At 37.4% G+C, this 14,354-nt stretch overlaps 1 protein-coding gene across 1 annotated transcript in view; it reads left to right on the top strand.

The window, feature by feature from the left end:
• LARP4B (La ribonucleoprotein 4B) overlaps positions 1 to 13,932 on the top strand; it is a 37,114-nt gene extending 23,182 nt beyond the window's left edge. Inside the window, exons 10-16 of the mRNA XM_010177292.2 lie at positions 1,241 to 1,347; positions 1,849 to 2,103; positions 3,218 to 3,263; positions 6,019 to 6,183; positions 9,405 to 9,529; positions 10,198 to 10,309; positions 10,862 to 13,932. Coding sequence (XP_010175594.1) covers positions 1,241 to 1,347; positions 1,849 to 2,103; positions 3,218 to 3,263; positions 6,019 to 6,183; positions 9,405 to 9,529; positions 10,198 to 10,309; positions 10,862 to 11,143 — 1,092 coding nt within the window. The 3' untranslated portion in view covers positions 11,144 to 13,932. The remainder of the gene's footprint in view (positions 1 to 1,240; positions 1,348 to 1,848; positions 2,104 to 3,217; positions 3,264 to 6,018; positions 6,184 to 9,404; positions 9,530 to 10,197; positions 10,310 to 10,861) is intronic.
• Positions 13,933 to 14,354: the final 422 nt, after the last annotated feature.

Here is a 14,354-nt window from a genome sequence, read left to right as displayed (position 1 = left end):
CTACAAAAAGGCCATCCATCCTTATAAAGAAAGAAGGTGTGAATATTGTTAGTGTCCCTTTAAGCAATGAGTTAAACTTGTTTTCCTTTAGCATGTTCAATGTCTCTTCATTATTCAGGATCAGTAGTTGCTTACTAGCTTTGATTGAATTTTACAGTGTTCAAGTTGTAACTGTTAAAGCAGAAAGCACTTCAAAGCAGTATTTTGATGAAACTTTGTTCCTAAAATAGTTTTATTAAACTCCTGATGGCCTGATTTTGGAGTCTGAGGTAGCATTTGCTGTCATGTGTGCTAGGTTGGGCTAACAGTAGTTTGGCATGGTAGCTTTGGTGTTAAATTTTATTTTTCATTGATTAGTGGTTTGCTTTAACTTTTGTAAGAAAAGTTAGACAAGCTTAAAGATACCTGTATAGGAAACAGTCTTAATCTCAGCTGTTCCTCATTGCTTAATTAAGTGTAGAAACTGTGCTACATAGAAGTATTACTGTTCTGCATTTTAGTTATTTTCAGGGGGAAAAGACATGCAAGCATTTGCTGTTATTGTAGTAACATTTCATAATGAAACTCATTCATGCATTTAAAAAAAAAAGTGTGCTGGTGAGGTTGGAGAAATTGCTGTGAATTTGCTTCAAATTGAGTTATCTTGTTAAGTGAAGACATTGATATGCACCCACCCCAAAAAATCTTGCTAATGTTGCTTCTTCAGGCAACACGACAGTGATTCATATGTAGAATAAGGTGGTAGGATGTGAAAAGAATCAAAGTCCACTTTACATCCACTTATTCTCTCAGCTTTATTTAGGTGTCATGTGGAAGATAAGTAGAATGAGGAACTAAAAATACTTTTTTTTTTCTTTTTTAGGGAGAGATTTAGATATAAATTAGAAGAAAAACACAGCCACCTACAGAGGCTCTTTGACAAAGAAGTGTCTCTGTACTCTGAAGTCATGTATAATATGCTGTGAGATACAAAGAGTGTTACTTAACTTACAGCCAAGAATTTTGGCTCAATGTTTTTCAGTCCTCCTAACAAATTATCAGAACTTGAATATGTGTAGAGGCTGTCTTCTCAAAAAACCCCAACATTTTGTAAATTGGTTACAAGGCATTGGACAAATGCTCTATTGATGTTTGAGCCAATCTTTTAAGTACTGCCCCATATAGAATGAGATAAAGTACAGGATTGAGGAAAAAACAGGACTTGGTTGGTTTATAATTGAGCATGCAATGTATTCTTTAGGTAACACCATTTCCAAATACTGGATTTATCAATGGGTTCACATCTCCAACCTTCAAGCCTGCTGCTTCTCCATTGACTACACTCAGACAGTATCCTCCCAGGAACAGGCAAGTTCAACTATCTTATAACCATATACATACTATTTTATTATCTGGCATGTAGGGTTTTAATCTGCTTAGTTTAGTAACACCACCTAACTTGAAAATACTTGTGAAATTGAACCCAGTGGAAGGTTAAGTGAGGCCAAAGGGCAGATGGATGTAGTGTTCCTAAATGTAAATGGACTGTCTGAAAGCTGAGAACTTGTCTGTTTCATGATTTAGGGTATTCAGGTGAAGTATTCTGATTGATGGCATGTGATCAGCAGGATTATTCATATAGTATTTTCTGTTTCAAGTAGTTTTTAATAAAGCCATCACTGAAAATAGCCAGTGAAAAGTTTAATTTTGATAATTCACGTGGCTTGTTAAGATGAATGTGTATCATTCTTACCAAGGAAATATACAGTAGAGGACTAAAGATCTTGCTTCTTCTGAATTCTGTGTACAGTCTTAGGCCTCAGAAGATCTCTCATAGTACGTATGTTGAAATGACTTTTGAATTTGTAGGAATCCTAGCAAGTCTCATATACGACATACAATACCCAGTGCAGAAAGGGGACCTGGGCTTCTAGACAGTCCTACAATATTCAACTTTTCTGCTGATCGTTTAATCAATGGCGTCAGGAGTCCACAGACGCGGCAGCCAGGACAAAACAGGACACGGATGCAGAACGCTACCACGAGTTATACCAAGAGGGAAGTAGGAACTGGACGGATGGAACAGACCAGCGTTGACTCATCTCCTGGATTAGGTAGAGGGAGGTGAGTGTACTCTGTGGATGTCCTCTGAACAACCTGGTTGCTGCTTCTAAACAACTTCTTGCTAGTTCATTTAGTAAAGAGATATGGTACTAGTACTGTTCTTGCTACTGTTTTAAACTGAGACTGTCTCTTCTCAAAGCTGGAATGTTGGAAAGGACTACAGAGAAAGTGCTAAATATAGAGCAAAAGCAAAGTGGACTTACATACTTCCCTACCAAATAAAAATCATTAATGGCAACTGATGAACAATTTACAGCCATAAGATCTAATCCTCCATCCTTTCTCTATCTGTTGGAAGAAAATTTTTGCATATTATTTGTTTTAATTGAATGAAGCAGTTTTGCCATTCCATTCTTCAGTGGTGTAGATTGTGCACCTGAACTTATACTAGCAGTACTCATTGTTAATTTTTCCAGTTGAAAGACCAGAATTTTCCCCAGTTGGACATTTACAACAACAAGGATGATGGATTGGCATGCAGGGAGGAAAAAGGATTATGTGCAACTACAAAAACTACTGTTGTGCAGTTTCAGAGGAGCTGAAAATTGGTAGCACCAATATTAATGTGAGAATATAGCAGGTTTATTCTGAAATTGTTGAAATACAGTACAGTTCTAGTAAGTGCTTTATACTGTGCAGCTTAATGATGACTGTGGTAGGAGGCATTGCAAATTTTTAACTGCTTTGAGGGGCTTTATGTGAAGCAGGGCTGAGGGAGAAGTACTGAAAATATTTTGGAGGGGCTTCACCTGAATTGAAAATACTTATCCATATTTCAAAAGTTACATAGATAAGTAAAAAAAAAAAAAGGCAAGTAAACCCTTTACTTTAGATATTGAAAGGTTTTGTCTAAGCCATACATTGAATCCGCACTGAGAGGTGTTATTAACACAGGAATTAATTGTAACCAGTGTATTCTTATGCTGACTTATATAAGATCTGTACCTTTATTTTAATGAGAGCTTGCTAGAAATTTTTACCAAAACCATTTTTTGATAACCTGTCTGGAATGAAGATGGATGAAATGGCAATTTGAATTCATTTCTCCTGTTTTCACCAACTGCCTTCTGTTCATTTATAGGCAAGGTTCTGACAACTGCTTTCTTTCCCTTAGGAAAAACTCGTATGGCTACCGAAAGAAAAGGGAGGACAAGTTTACAGTGAGTGTTCATGTTCTTATTCATCTATAATAAACGTAGGGTAACAAGGCAATAGTATGGATATTATGTGGAGTAGCAGGTGAGAAATTATTGCGCAAGCAATTGTGTGTCACAGTTGACTGAAGACAGTAGCTCACTAGAGTGATGTGAGTTTACTGCATTTGGGTGTCCGAGAAGATTGTCCATTAGTGCAGAAGTCAGGAAAAAGTTAAAAATACTATTTTAGAGTAGAAAAAAAATCTCCATCCTTGTGTTCCTTTGTAAGCATGCCAGTGTTCACATTCAGGGGGAGCTAAATAGCTAATCTCAAGTTCAAAACACTTGATTATTGTTCATGTAGATTTTGAAGAACATTTTATAGATCCATGCGTCAGAATGTTAGTTATTAAGTGGTCAGTTCTGTTTCTTAAATGCCTCTCCAAGTACCACTTGGTAAGGGTATAGTAACACTATTGAAATAGTATAGTTTTGGTAAACTGAACTTGAAAAGGCTGAACTAGACATTGCGTAGAGGAAAAAAAAAAAGTAATTTTTTGTAGAACTTAGGATTTAATATGATAAAACCAGACACTTCTCTGCAATTCATTTTTGCCACACATGGCATGTTCATGAAGTTGAACCAGATTATTTCCTTATTCTTGGTGCAATTGCAGAGTAACCCCACTGTGTGAGCCATAACACTTTCTGAAAGGTCTGGAGTTGTTGTATTTGTGGCTCCTGCTGTTCATCAGCCTTAGGGGACTTGGATCAAGGAGCATCAAGGTTTGGAAAGCATAAAACAAGTGGTTCCTTCTCTTTGGTTGCTTTTAGTTTTTGTCAAACTCAAAGCTCAGTGAGATCAGATTACATGTAGGACTTTCAATAGTTCTTTCTTCTGCCTTTTTTACACTGTTTGAATTTTTAGATTGATGTTCACCTGTCAACTTTTTATTCTGACTTTGAAAGAACAAGGAAGTGGTACAGGTTAGGCGTGTAAACGAGTGGCTGGAGTGAATGGATTACCTTGGACACTGTTACTGAGCAGAGAGGCTCTTCTGACTCAGCTGACTCTACAGGTTATTTTAACTTTGAATGTAAAACTGGTAGACGTGACTTCTTTGGAGATGCACCATTCCTTTCTCTCAGTAGTAGGCTTTAACTGCAGCCTGTGCAACCAGGTTTCTTCTAGTCTCTTCTGGCACGTGAATCTTTAGTCTGTACTGTCCAGTGGTGGGACTTGAGCAGAGGTGAGAGCTGCTGTACACCCACAACTGTGTATACTGGGAAGGAGCATACTCTGAGGTGAAAAATTAAAATCTGACCCCTTTAGACTGTGGAAATAATTGAATCCAGGGTCTTATTTCTTGTGTGATGCTGTATTGATTAGATAGTGTACGTAGGGCATCACAACAACCAGTTGTATTTGAATGCAGTGATGAATTTTATTTTTTTTTTATTATTTTTTTTTAAGGAAAAGTGAGAGAGTATGCATGCTTGCACAACAGAGCATGAACTTATTTGATCAGATTGCATCTGAGGCTACAGACATAAGCCAGTTACTCAGTTTGTCATAACAAGTTGACTTGAGAAATTTTATGCAGTTGGCAGTTTAAAATCCATTTAAGTCCTTCCTGTGGTCTCACTAATTTAGGATGTTAATGCTACTTGTCTCTTAATATGTTGGTGTTTTTTAGGACTTACCTGTATAACTTAAAATGTTTTTGATAAATATAAAAGCATTCTCTATTGCAGGACTTCAGTTCCATTTAAGAAAACTAAGTGCTATGATTTGAAGAAGTGTTATTAAAAAAAAGAGGGGGGGGGAGGCTGGAGGTTGTTCCTCTTGCAGTTTGAGCTGGATCTCTGTGACCCTTTGACAGGTCATCTGACTTCTATTTTTGGAGGTTTGCAGCCTCCATTGCTGTAGCATTCTTAAACTGTGTTGTGTTCTAGGGGGTAGTGCTGGGTCATTAGCAGTCCTAGAAGTTGCAGTTGTTCTTTCCTCTGCATTTATTCTTTCCCTGCTTCCCTCTCAACACACACTTCTTTTGACATAAACTAGTTTTTGAAATGTCCTTGAAGGTACTATTGTGTCTCTTGCCCTTCATGAGAAGGAAGGGGAGAAAACAGTAAGCAATGCAACACCTTTCTGCCCAGAAGCATTCTTCTCATGTTCAGACATGGCTATATACCCATAAATATTTTACTTCTCAAAATAGGAATTGTCTCAAAGAGTGCTTTACATTTGATATTCTGCAGCACAGATCATTTTAGCACAGGCCTGAATGCAGTCATGAAACAGTTAATTCTTTGTTTACTTGATGTAGATGAAGTTAATGGGTAACTTCAGCTACAGCATATTACAAAAGAAATTCTTGTTGACTCCTGTCTTACATTTAGAATGTTACCAACTGCAGATAAATGCACTTCATATTTTCACTATATACTCATATAAAAACCATTCTGTTTTTCTTTCTATATCAGTGTAAGTATCCATCCTGAAGCAAAAGTCAACAAGACTTTTCTTACAATACCAGTATCACTAAAGCTTATGCATATGAAATTTTTGAGGATGTTTATACTATCCTATTAAAATAATAGTTAAATATTTAAAGGGCAACAGTGGAAAATTAAAGCATCTATTCCTCAGTACTTTGTGGGTTTTTTGGAAGGCGGGATGGGGAAGGCCTCTCTAGGACGTCACAGATATAAATCACGTGCAAAATTATTTTCTGTCATCCAGTGCAGTAACCTCAACATGTTATTTCTATTCCAGAGAGGCCAAACACAGTCTCCACCACCCCCAAAACCTCCATCTCCTAGCTTTGAATTGGGTTTATCTAGCTTTCCTCCATTACCCGGGGCTGCTGGCAATTTAAAGACCGAAGATCTTTTTGAAAACAGACTGTCCAGTGTGGTAATAGGAACATCAAAAGAAAGCGTGAGTAGCCCGTGTTCATTTTTCTTTGGAAAACAAAGAATTGCATATCTCTTGTTTTCAGATTCGGTGGCTTATACATAGAAAACACTTGTGGTTTTACATGGGTCGTAGGAAAAGCTTTTAAAGAACAGCTGTCAAATGATGTGCTGCTGCCTTCTTTGCTTATATCTTAGAATTTGTTGGGCATTCTCTTTAAAATGGTATGGAATATGATCACCAGTATAAGCTGTTAATAGTAGAGATTAGAAAATGTGCTCCTTACTGTTCATAATTGCCTCAAGCTTTTTGATAGACTCAGGTGAAAAATGTGTGATAAATTTTATTCCTGAAAGTCAAACTTCTGAGTTGTGTATAAAACAGTTTAAAGTGACAAACTTTTAAGCACTGAAATATAAAGAAGCTGCCTACACAATCTCGGTACACTAGATATCATTGCTAGAACAAGAACTGTTACCAAAACCAGCTGGATCCCTGCGTTGTCTTGTCATATTGCTTGGAAAGATAAAAATATACCAGAATGACTTGGCAACCACTGCTTTCTAGATATAGTAGAGATGCAGTTGAAAATTAATGTTCAGGAGGTGTTCATAGATTTCATTCTTAGTACTGTCTCTACCGTGCCATCTGTGAGTGACAGTATGTTCTCCTCCATCAAGCCTCAGGTAACCCTGTGCACTATGGAACAGTCTAGGCTGTGCTTGATGTTTTTGCTAGCTCTGACGTTAACTTGTGTTTTTCTAGCTGTACCACGACTGCAGTAGTTAACCCCTGGATATCGCAGTGCAGAGCAACCGGATGAAACACCAAATCTCTCTTGTGTCTTGTCTCTAAAATCAGTCTGTTGCAGAAGTGTTTTCTTTGGTGCCCACGTATCAGGGGTGGGTAGGGAGGGTGTTTGTTGGTAAAGGAAGAGGAAGCAGCAGCACAGCCTGCACCTGAAGCAATGCTTGCACAGGCAAGCCTTCTATTCTGTCTCCTGCAGGTGGTAATAGGGACAACTACATTCCAGGGTTGTATTTAGGGGGAATGTGCAGGTCAGTGCCATGGTAAGAGCAGTGTTTAACTTGCTGTCAGCCAGTACTCCAGGCTGTAGTCTGTTCTTGTCCAAGATCTGTATATTTTTAAAGTATTTTACCTCTTACTATTTCTGAAGTGGTTTTTGGCTATCGTATTTCAGTTTTTAAATATAATTCCAGCACATGCTGTTGATACTGCAGCTGAAATTCATTGCTCCTCCCATTACAAATCTAAAACGTGCTTTGCACTGTACCTACTGTAAGGAACGTCACACTTCTCCCCTGCAGAGGCAGTCTAAATATCAGTCAGGCGCTGAGGTTTTATGATAGTGCAATGCACTGTCACATTATTTTGGAATCATTTTGGAACAGGCTGCCCAGGGAAGTGATTGAGTCACCGTCCCTGGAGGTTTTTAAAGGATGTGTAGATGTGATGCTTAGGGACATGATTTAGTGGTGAACTCAGCAGTGTTAGGTTTTTGGTTAGATTTGATGATCTTAAAAGTCTTTTCCAACCAAAATGATTCTACAATTAAAAAGCTTCCTTGGATTTCCCAATTTCTTTTTCTGGCTTGCATAAGTTAGTCTGTACCATTGTGTGGAAGGAAGGAATTGCGATGTCTTTCCTTGTTGGCATTAATAAGGAATGAGATAACAGCAACTGGCTCCAAAGAGTGATTGTGTTCTACTACAAAGGTGTTTGAGTTAATGTTAAAATCTTGCCAGTGTCTACAGGCTGCTTTTCACCTTGATCTCAACATGTTTTCACATCACCTGATGTGGAGTTATGAAGTGCTGAAGTAGAGAGTTACACAGTGCTACTCTTGTTTTATAGATGGGCAAGTCCAGTGTACAGAAGCTGAGTAAACTTAGGCTGTATAATTTCCAACAGTTGTTACCCAAGCATCATATCTTTATGCTCTTTGCTTTGTGGTGCTCTTCTGGATGTAGCTCTGGGGAATGGCAGGTGTTAATCATCCCACATTTTCAAAGTAGGAATCTGCAGTGCTGTCAGATCAGGGGCTTGAGTGTTTTTGCTGAGGAACAGCACTTGCACATCTGCTTGACTTAAGCTGTTCACACTTAAGCATGTACCTACAAATTTTTATAAACTTGGGCCAGAATGCTTAGCAACTTGCAATTTCAAGCCTTTGAATGCACTTACTATAGTGAGTAAAACTATAGAAGCTATTCTTTTATTTATAAACATCTATCTTTTATGACTTTTACTTTTACTAAAACTAGGCTTAGATCTATCTACTGCAATAATTTATGCTGCCTGACTTAAAACAGTGTTGTCAAATATTATTTTTCCTTTCTAGACAGGAGTTTCATGCTTTATGATCTTTGTGTGGTGGCTGGGGGAAAGGAGTGGCTATCTTGTTCCTTCTGTGCTTGTGTTCTCTCATTGTTCTCCCTCCTACTGGCCAGAATCTGTTCTGGTTCCAGAGTCAGACAGGTCAGAAGGAATATGAAGAACATAGCACTTTTTCAAACAAACAAAATGGTTATAAATGTCAGAAAATGTTCTTCAAGGTACAAAGTCTTCCTTCTCTTCTCTTATTTGTGACAATTTAAACTCATGCGTGCATCTTGAACCTATTTGGCATTTATCTTAGTTATCACTTGGCACTAGCGCAGAATCTTTTGAGAGCTACTGAATTGCTTGGGAGCAAATCACGCTGTAGCATAAGAAAAGGACTTTTAAGTGATGGTCATATCCTAGTTTGCAAAAATATCTTTTTTTTTTTTTTTTTTTTTTTAACATCAGGGGGTTTTTTAGCACCAACTATTGGGATGATGCAGAGTTAGAACTTTGAAGAAGACAGTTCTTAGTGCATAACTCTAGGAGACTTTTGCCTTAATAGGCTAACTATGGTTACGTGAACAGGCACAAAGCCTACTTTGTCATCAGCAGGTGCAAAATTCCCAGGTTGAAAGAGGTGATTTTGTCATCCAGATGTGTCCCAAAGGGAGCTAAGCTTCCAACTTTTTGGGAGAGCCACAGTGTGTGATTTTTCTAAATAACTGTAAAGGAAAAAACGTATTTGTTACGATACATATATTGGATTCTTCTGTATCTTCCTATAGTTACTTACCCTTATAAATCAATTTGTAACCTCTTTCCTGGTTGTGTTGATTTTCAGGCAAACCATATTAATTGGGTATTACGATTGCCCTTCTGTGCCTTTTTTTCTCCTTCAGAACATTAATGTGGATGCATGTACAAACACTATTCCATCGGGAATTCCTCGAGAGCCATTGTTGCCAGTTTCCTCTACGTTGCCCAGGACATTTGAAAGGTCTCCTTCGCCATCCCAGTCTTCTGAGTAAGCACTTCATTACATGGCTATAATTATTCTGCTTTGAATCACATTTACATTTTTTACATCAGAACATGGAACACTGTAAATAGCTATTAAAAATCTTAATTAAAGAAATAATATTTTGTTGTATATTGTACTTGCAGTAAAGGCAGTAAAGCTTAACTTCTGAAAAGTGTCATAATAGTGGTTCAGTCATGATAGTCATTCAGCAGACAAAAGTTGAATGTTATGTTTTAGTCTCTGCAAGTATTTAAAAGTTTAATGAATACTTGACTGTCTTGTATTTAGATAGCTTTAAAGCATAGAGAGTAAGCCCACAATCTTGTGGGCACTACTGTCATCCATACACTAAAGAAAGTTTTCAGTAAGACTTTATTTGGAACCTGCAAATTAAATTAAAGTGTTTGAGTAACAGGAGTAAGACAACTGAATAACCAAATGCTATCAAAATGTCACAAATTATGGGTAGTGTCAAGCTCCACAGGAATACATATTTTTTTAATATTTGATTGCATTTTTAAATGCCATGCTATTGATTAATATGCTAGGCAAATTATAGCTATAACTTCTTATAGTCATGCTCAAATAAAGTTTTAGGCCTGTTATTAGATCATTCCTCTGTCCTGAAGTTTCACTTTTCATGAGCCTTGCTTCTTGCTGGATGCTTACAGGGACTCCAAGGTTGTGGAAAAACAGCCGAGAGAGACACAGAGTACAGAAAGGCTTTCTTCTTCCACACTCAGTACTGCATGTAAATCGGTACAAGTCAATGGGGCTGCCATAGTAAGTGACCTTATTACTTCACTTTCTCCTAATGATCCCGTTTGATGCATTTAACAGAACATTGCTTCCGTAGCTACGCAGTGTTGCGTAATTGCATGAGCCCAACATCCTTAAGTTTGTGTGTTGGTGGTCTCATGATTACTTGTGTGATACAGTTGTGGAACTAACAGTGCAGAACTGTTGAAGGTAACTTGGTGAGTGGTAGCTCTTGATCTGAACTCACTTCTTGGTAGTATCCTTGAGGTAGAAGTATTAATACATATGTTGATGTTTAAACCAGAGTATTTACCATCTTACAGCTCTTTTAGCATTTGCTTGAATTAGAAGTATTTTGCCCTATCACAGCAGCCCATTTTTCTGGATACTGTTTTGCATTTTACCTTGTCTTGAACCTTATTGTCTGTACAGCTTCTGTAAGCCTCATCTGCATGTTTCAGTGCAGCAGTCTTTTGGGACAAAGACCTTACTTTTTTTTCTTCATAAAAGTAAATTATTTTTTCTCAGGATGCTTTGTTGATAACTCTGCTGTCCTGTTTGCTTTCGATTTCACAGGAACTGCGGAAACCTAGTTATGCAGAAATTTGCCAGAGAACAACTAAGGATCCTCCTACATTACAACCTCAGAAAGAACAGAAGCCAAACACTGTAGCATGTGGAAAAGAAGAAAGAAAGCCCACAGAAACAATAGAGAAAAACAGAGAACCTCCTCCTGCAAAGTCACATCCTGGACAACCCAAAGACCAGAGGAGACAGTCAGGACGCAGATCGTCCCCTCCAGCCGTTGGCAAACGCTTAAATAAAGAACAGAATACCCCTCCAAAATCTCCTCAGTGAAACTAACATCTGGGAGGGATTTGAAAAGAGATCTGCTTCCCACAAATTAAACCCATGTTCCCACTAAGATACCTGAGAATGAGTTGCTGGTTAGGAGCTTGCAGTGATACTGGGCATATAACAACGCCTGCAAGTTATTTTTCTGTGAAATACTTTTTTCCCCTCTTGAACAAACATTCTATTTTTTTCTGGATATTTCTGGATAGTTGTTCTAAACCTTACATTTAGGTTGGTGCTTAATTGGAGGTGAAGCTTAGTGTGATTATTTTTTTTCAAGATGTAAAATATTTGTCTTTAAAAAAAAAAAATCAACTTTTTATTAAGCCTCTCTGTGGCTGTGTGAGTGCAAGCTCTGTATAGTGAGTTTTTTCTAAACTGTTAAGCAGAAATGTGCTGCTGCAATATTTTTAATAAACTGGTCTGCAAGTACATATCTAAAGTGTCCAAAAGACTGATAACGGCAGCTAGTGTGTAGAGTGCAAGGAATTAGATATATTTTATTAATTAGTATGTGACCTTGAGGATTTCTTTTTTTATTGGGCTGCTGTACTAAGTGTCAGCAAACGAACTTGCACTTTTAGGTTAAACAAGTAGTTGTTTCTAGCATTTTTAAAAATTTAATCTTTTTTTTGACGTTTTGCACACACAAAATGAATCCTATGGAGCACCATAGCAGTCTTTCTAAAACACTTCCTTTTTGACTTTGACTTACTGCAAGCAAGTAACCATCTTCTCACTCCAGAATAAAATGGATGTTATAATTTGCAAATACAAAGCACATTGTGAATAGAAAAAAATTAAGTCTGTGAGCTTCTATGGTGGTGAAGCCTGTTAGTGGATGTTATCAGGAGAAAGCACTGGAGCCTTCTTGTGATAACCTTAGCTTCCCTGTGCTTGTAAGGGAGTTAACTGAGTCAGCGCTGTATGTTCTGGTTACCCCTGTGCTCTGTTTAGACTTTTTTTTTTTTTTTTTTTTTTAAATTAAAAAAAAACCCTCTGCCCCAAGTGCTCTTTGAAAGAGTTCATATCTCAGTCAGCCTTGTGTTGACGTCTTCCTGTGATTTACAAGCATTGGCATACGGATTTAAATTTTTTCAAGACGTGAGATAATGGTGTTTGTTTTGTGTGGTGGAGGAAGAGATCCCTGATATTTACCTCTGGGATGAGGTTTCTCACACTTATTTACTTTAGAAGTGATGCGCTTTCTGAAGGACAAGGATGCACTAAATTAGCAAGTTTCTAATAAAGTTGAATATAAATTATTTTTGTTTTAAAATGCCTAAAGTTTTTCTTTAAGTGTTTAAACTGCAGGAAGTTCAGACAAAATTTTTTCCTGCTGACTATGACAGTACAGTTTATTCCACAAAAAATGTTTATTTAAACAACTGATTTTTTTAAAGAATTATTTCCATCCAATATTTAAAGACTTGAATTTTATTTAAACTTGAAAATGACTTTGCCTTAACTTTTGTACAAGACAGCTTAGAGTTAATGAGGTCTGACCCCGTGGAGGGTTAGCATGAGTGGAATACAGAATTATTACTCAGTTACAGTATGTATCTTTTGTCACTGGTCTTACTGGGTAAACATACTGTAGTACAGGAACTAGCAGCAGTTTTTGTAATATACCTTAAAGATCTTAAACAGTTGATCTTTTTCAGATTGTTGAAAAACCTGTAAATGCAAATAGTCAATACTGTATTAAATATGTGCACTTGGAAGTGTGTGCTTTGCTTGTACAGTTGTAAATAATCAGAACATATAAAAAAGGTACCCTAAAGAAAAAATCTGATAAAAATTATTGATATTATAAATGTTGCTGTTGAGCTGGATGTAGATAAACTAAATGTTGTGGTTTGAATATTACTTTAATTTGTTGTTTTTTCTTTTTCTTATTTTATTCTGGTGTGCTGAACTGACTCTGCCTCTTCACTGCAAAAGGGAAATGGAATGAAAGTCTTATCTGAAAGCCCTCAAATGCTTTCTTAAGTCCCTCTAAAAACAAGCGATTTAACCAATTCAAAGTGTTCTGCAATGTAAATAGTGAATTTCAGCAGTCAAACTGTAATTTTAAGTCATCAATAAAATCAAATTTAATTGGAAAACCAACTCTAGACTGCTACAGAAATACACACTGAAGCTTACTTGTCTGCTTTCAAGAGTCTCAGTGCTTTCCTTAGTGTATGATTCATAGAACTATAAAGTAACTATAGAAGTTGACTCCTGATAAATTTCCTATTACAAGCATCAGTTGGCAACTAGTTGACCTTTTAAATCCAGCCTGTTGTATGCAGCAGAATTGGTCAAAATAGGGCATGCTGGAATCTGTTGATTTTTCTTGTTTAAAAAGCGCACTTTGTGAATGCTGTGGGAGGAGATAGGACTCTGACATCATCCCCAAAACTGCCCGACTAGTTCTGTCATTGGATTTTTAATACGCTCCTCCTTTCCCCAGCAGCAGTGAAAATGGTAGTTAGATTTGTGTGTGGTTTAGGCCAGCTGTATGATTTGTTTTGTTTGTCTGCTGCAAGTGAAAGGCTTACCAGCTGCAAACAATCACCAGTGGTTCCTTGCAGCGAGCGTGTACAGCCGGTCAGAATCCTCAGCTGGCACCTAAGGTAATCGCTTGAGACCAGCGGGATGTCTTGTGCTGTTCTGATGTATTCTGCTGCCATTTGTGCTAGGTCCATACACTGTAATTACTGCTTACCCAGCAACAGTCTGTTGCATCCCAAGTTTAAACCTTCCTCTGGTGTGGTTTTTATAGCTTTTTTTTTTAAAAAACAAAAAGGGGACACGCCAAATAGCTGTGTAATATACAACTTATCCTGACTGCATTTTACTTTGAGATTTCTTTTCCGCCCCCCCTCCCCACTCAATGACAAAATGGAGTTTTCACAGTAGAGTTGTGAAGTTGCATACAGACTGTTGCTACGATACATAGAGAGATTAAAATGTGGCTTTTAAAATGAAAAACCTTCCAAAAGCAGTAGCTGAGTTAAAGGTTCAGGGATACAGTCATTAAAATTGGCGTTTTACCTTGTAGGACTGTGTGGTGATGCTTTTCATTCTGAAAACAAGTCAAAATGGGATCTGAGACTCTTCTTCCAGGAATTAAAAAACAAACAAACAAACAAACAACAAAAAAAACAAAACAAAGGTTGCTTTTAAAACTTAACCTTGTTTCAGATCAGTCTCCCACCATGACGCT

Source organism: Antrostomus carolinensis, unplaced genomic scaffold, assembly GCF_000700745.2.
Source record: "Antrostomus carolinensis isolate BGI_N321 unplaced genomic scaffold, ASM70074v2 scaffold11551, whole genome shotgun sequence".
NCBI lineage: Eukaryota > Metazoa > Chordata > Aves > Caprimulgiformes > Caprimulgidae > Antrostomus > Antrostomus carolinensis.
The sequence above is the reverse complement of the archived record's forward strand: the minus strand, read 5'-3'. Positions and strand labels throughout refer to the sequence as shown.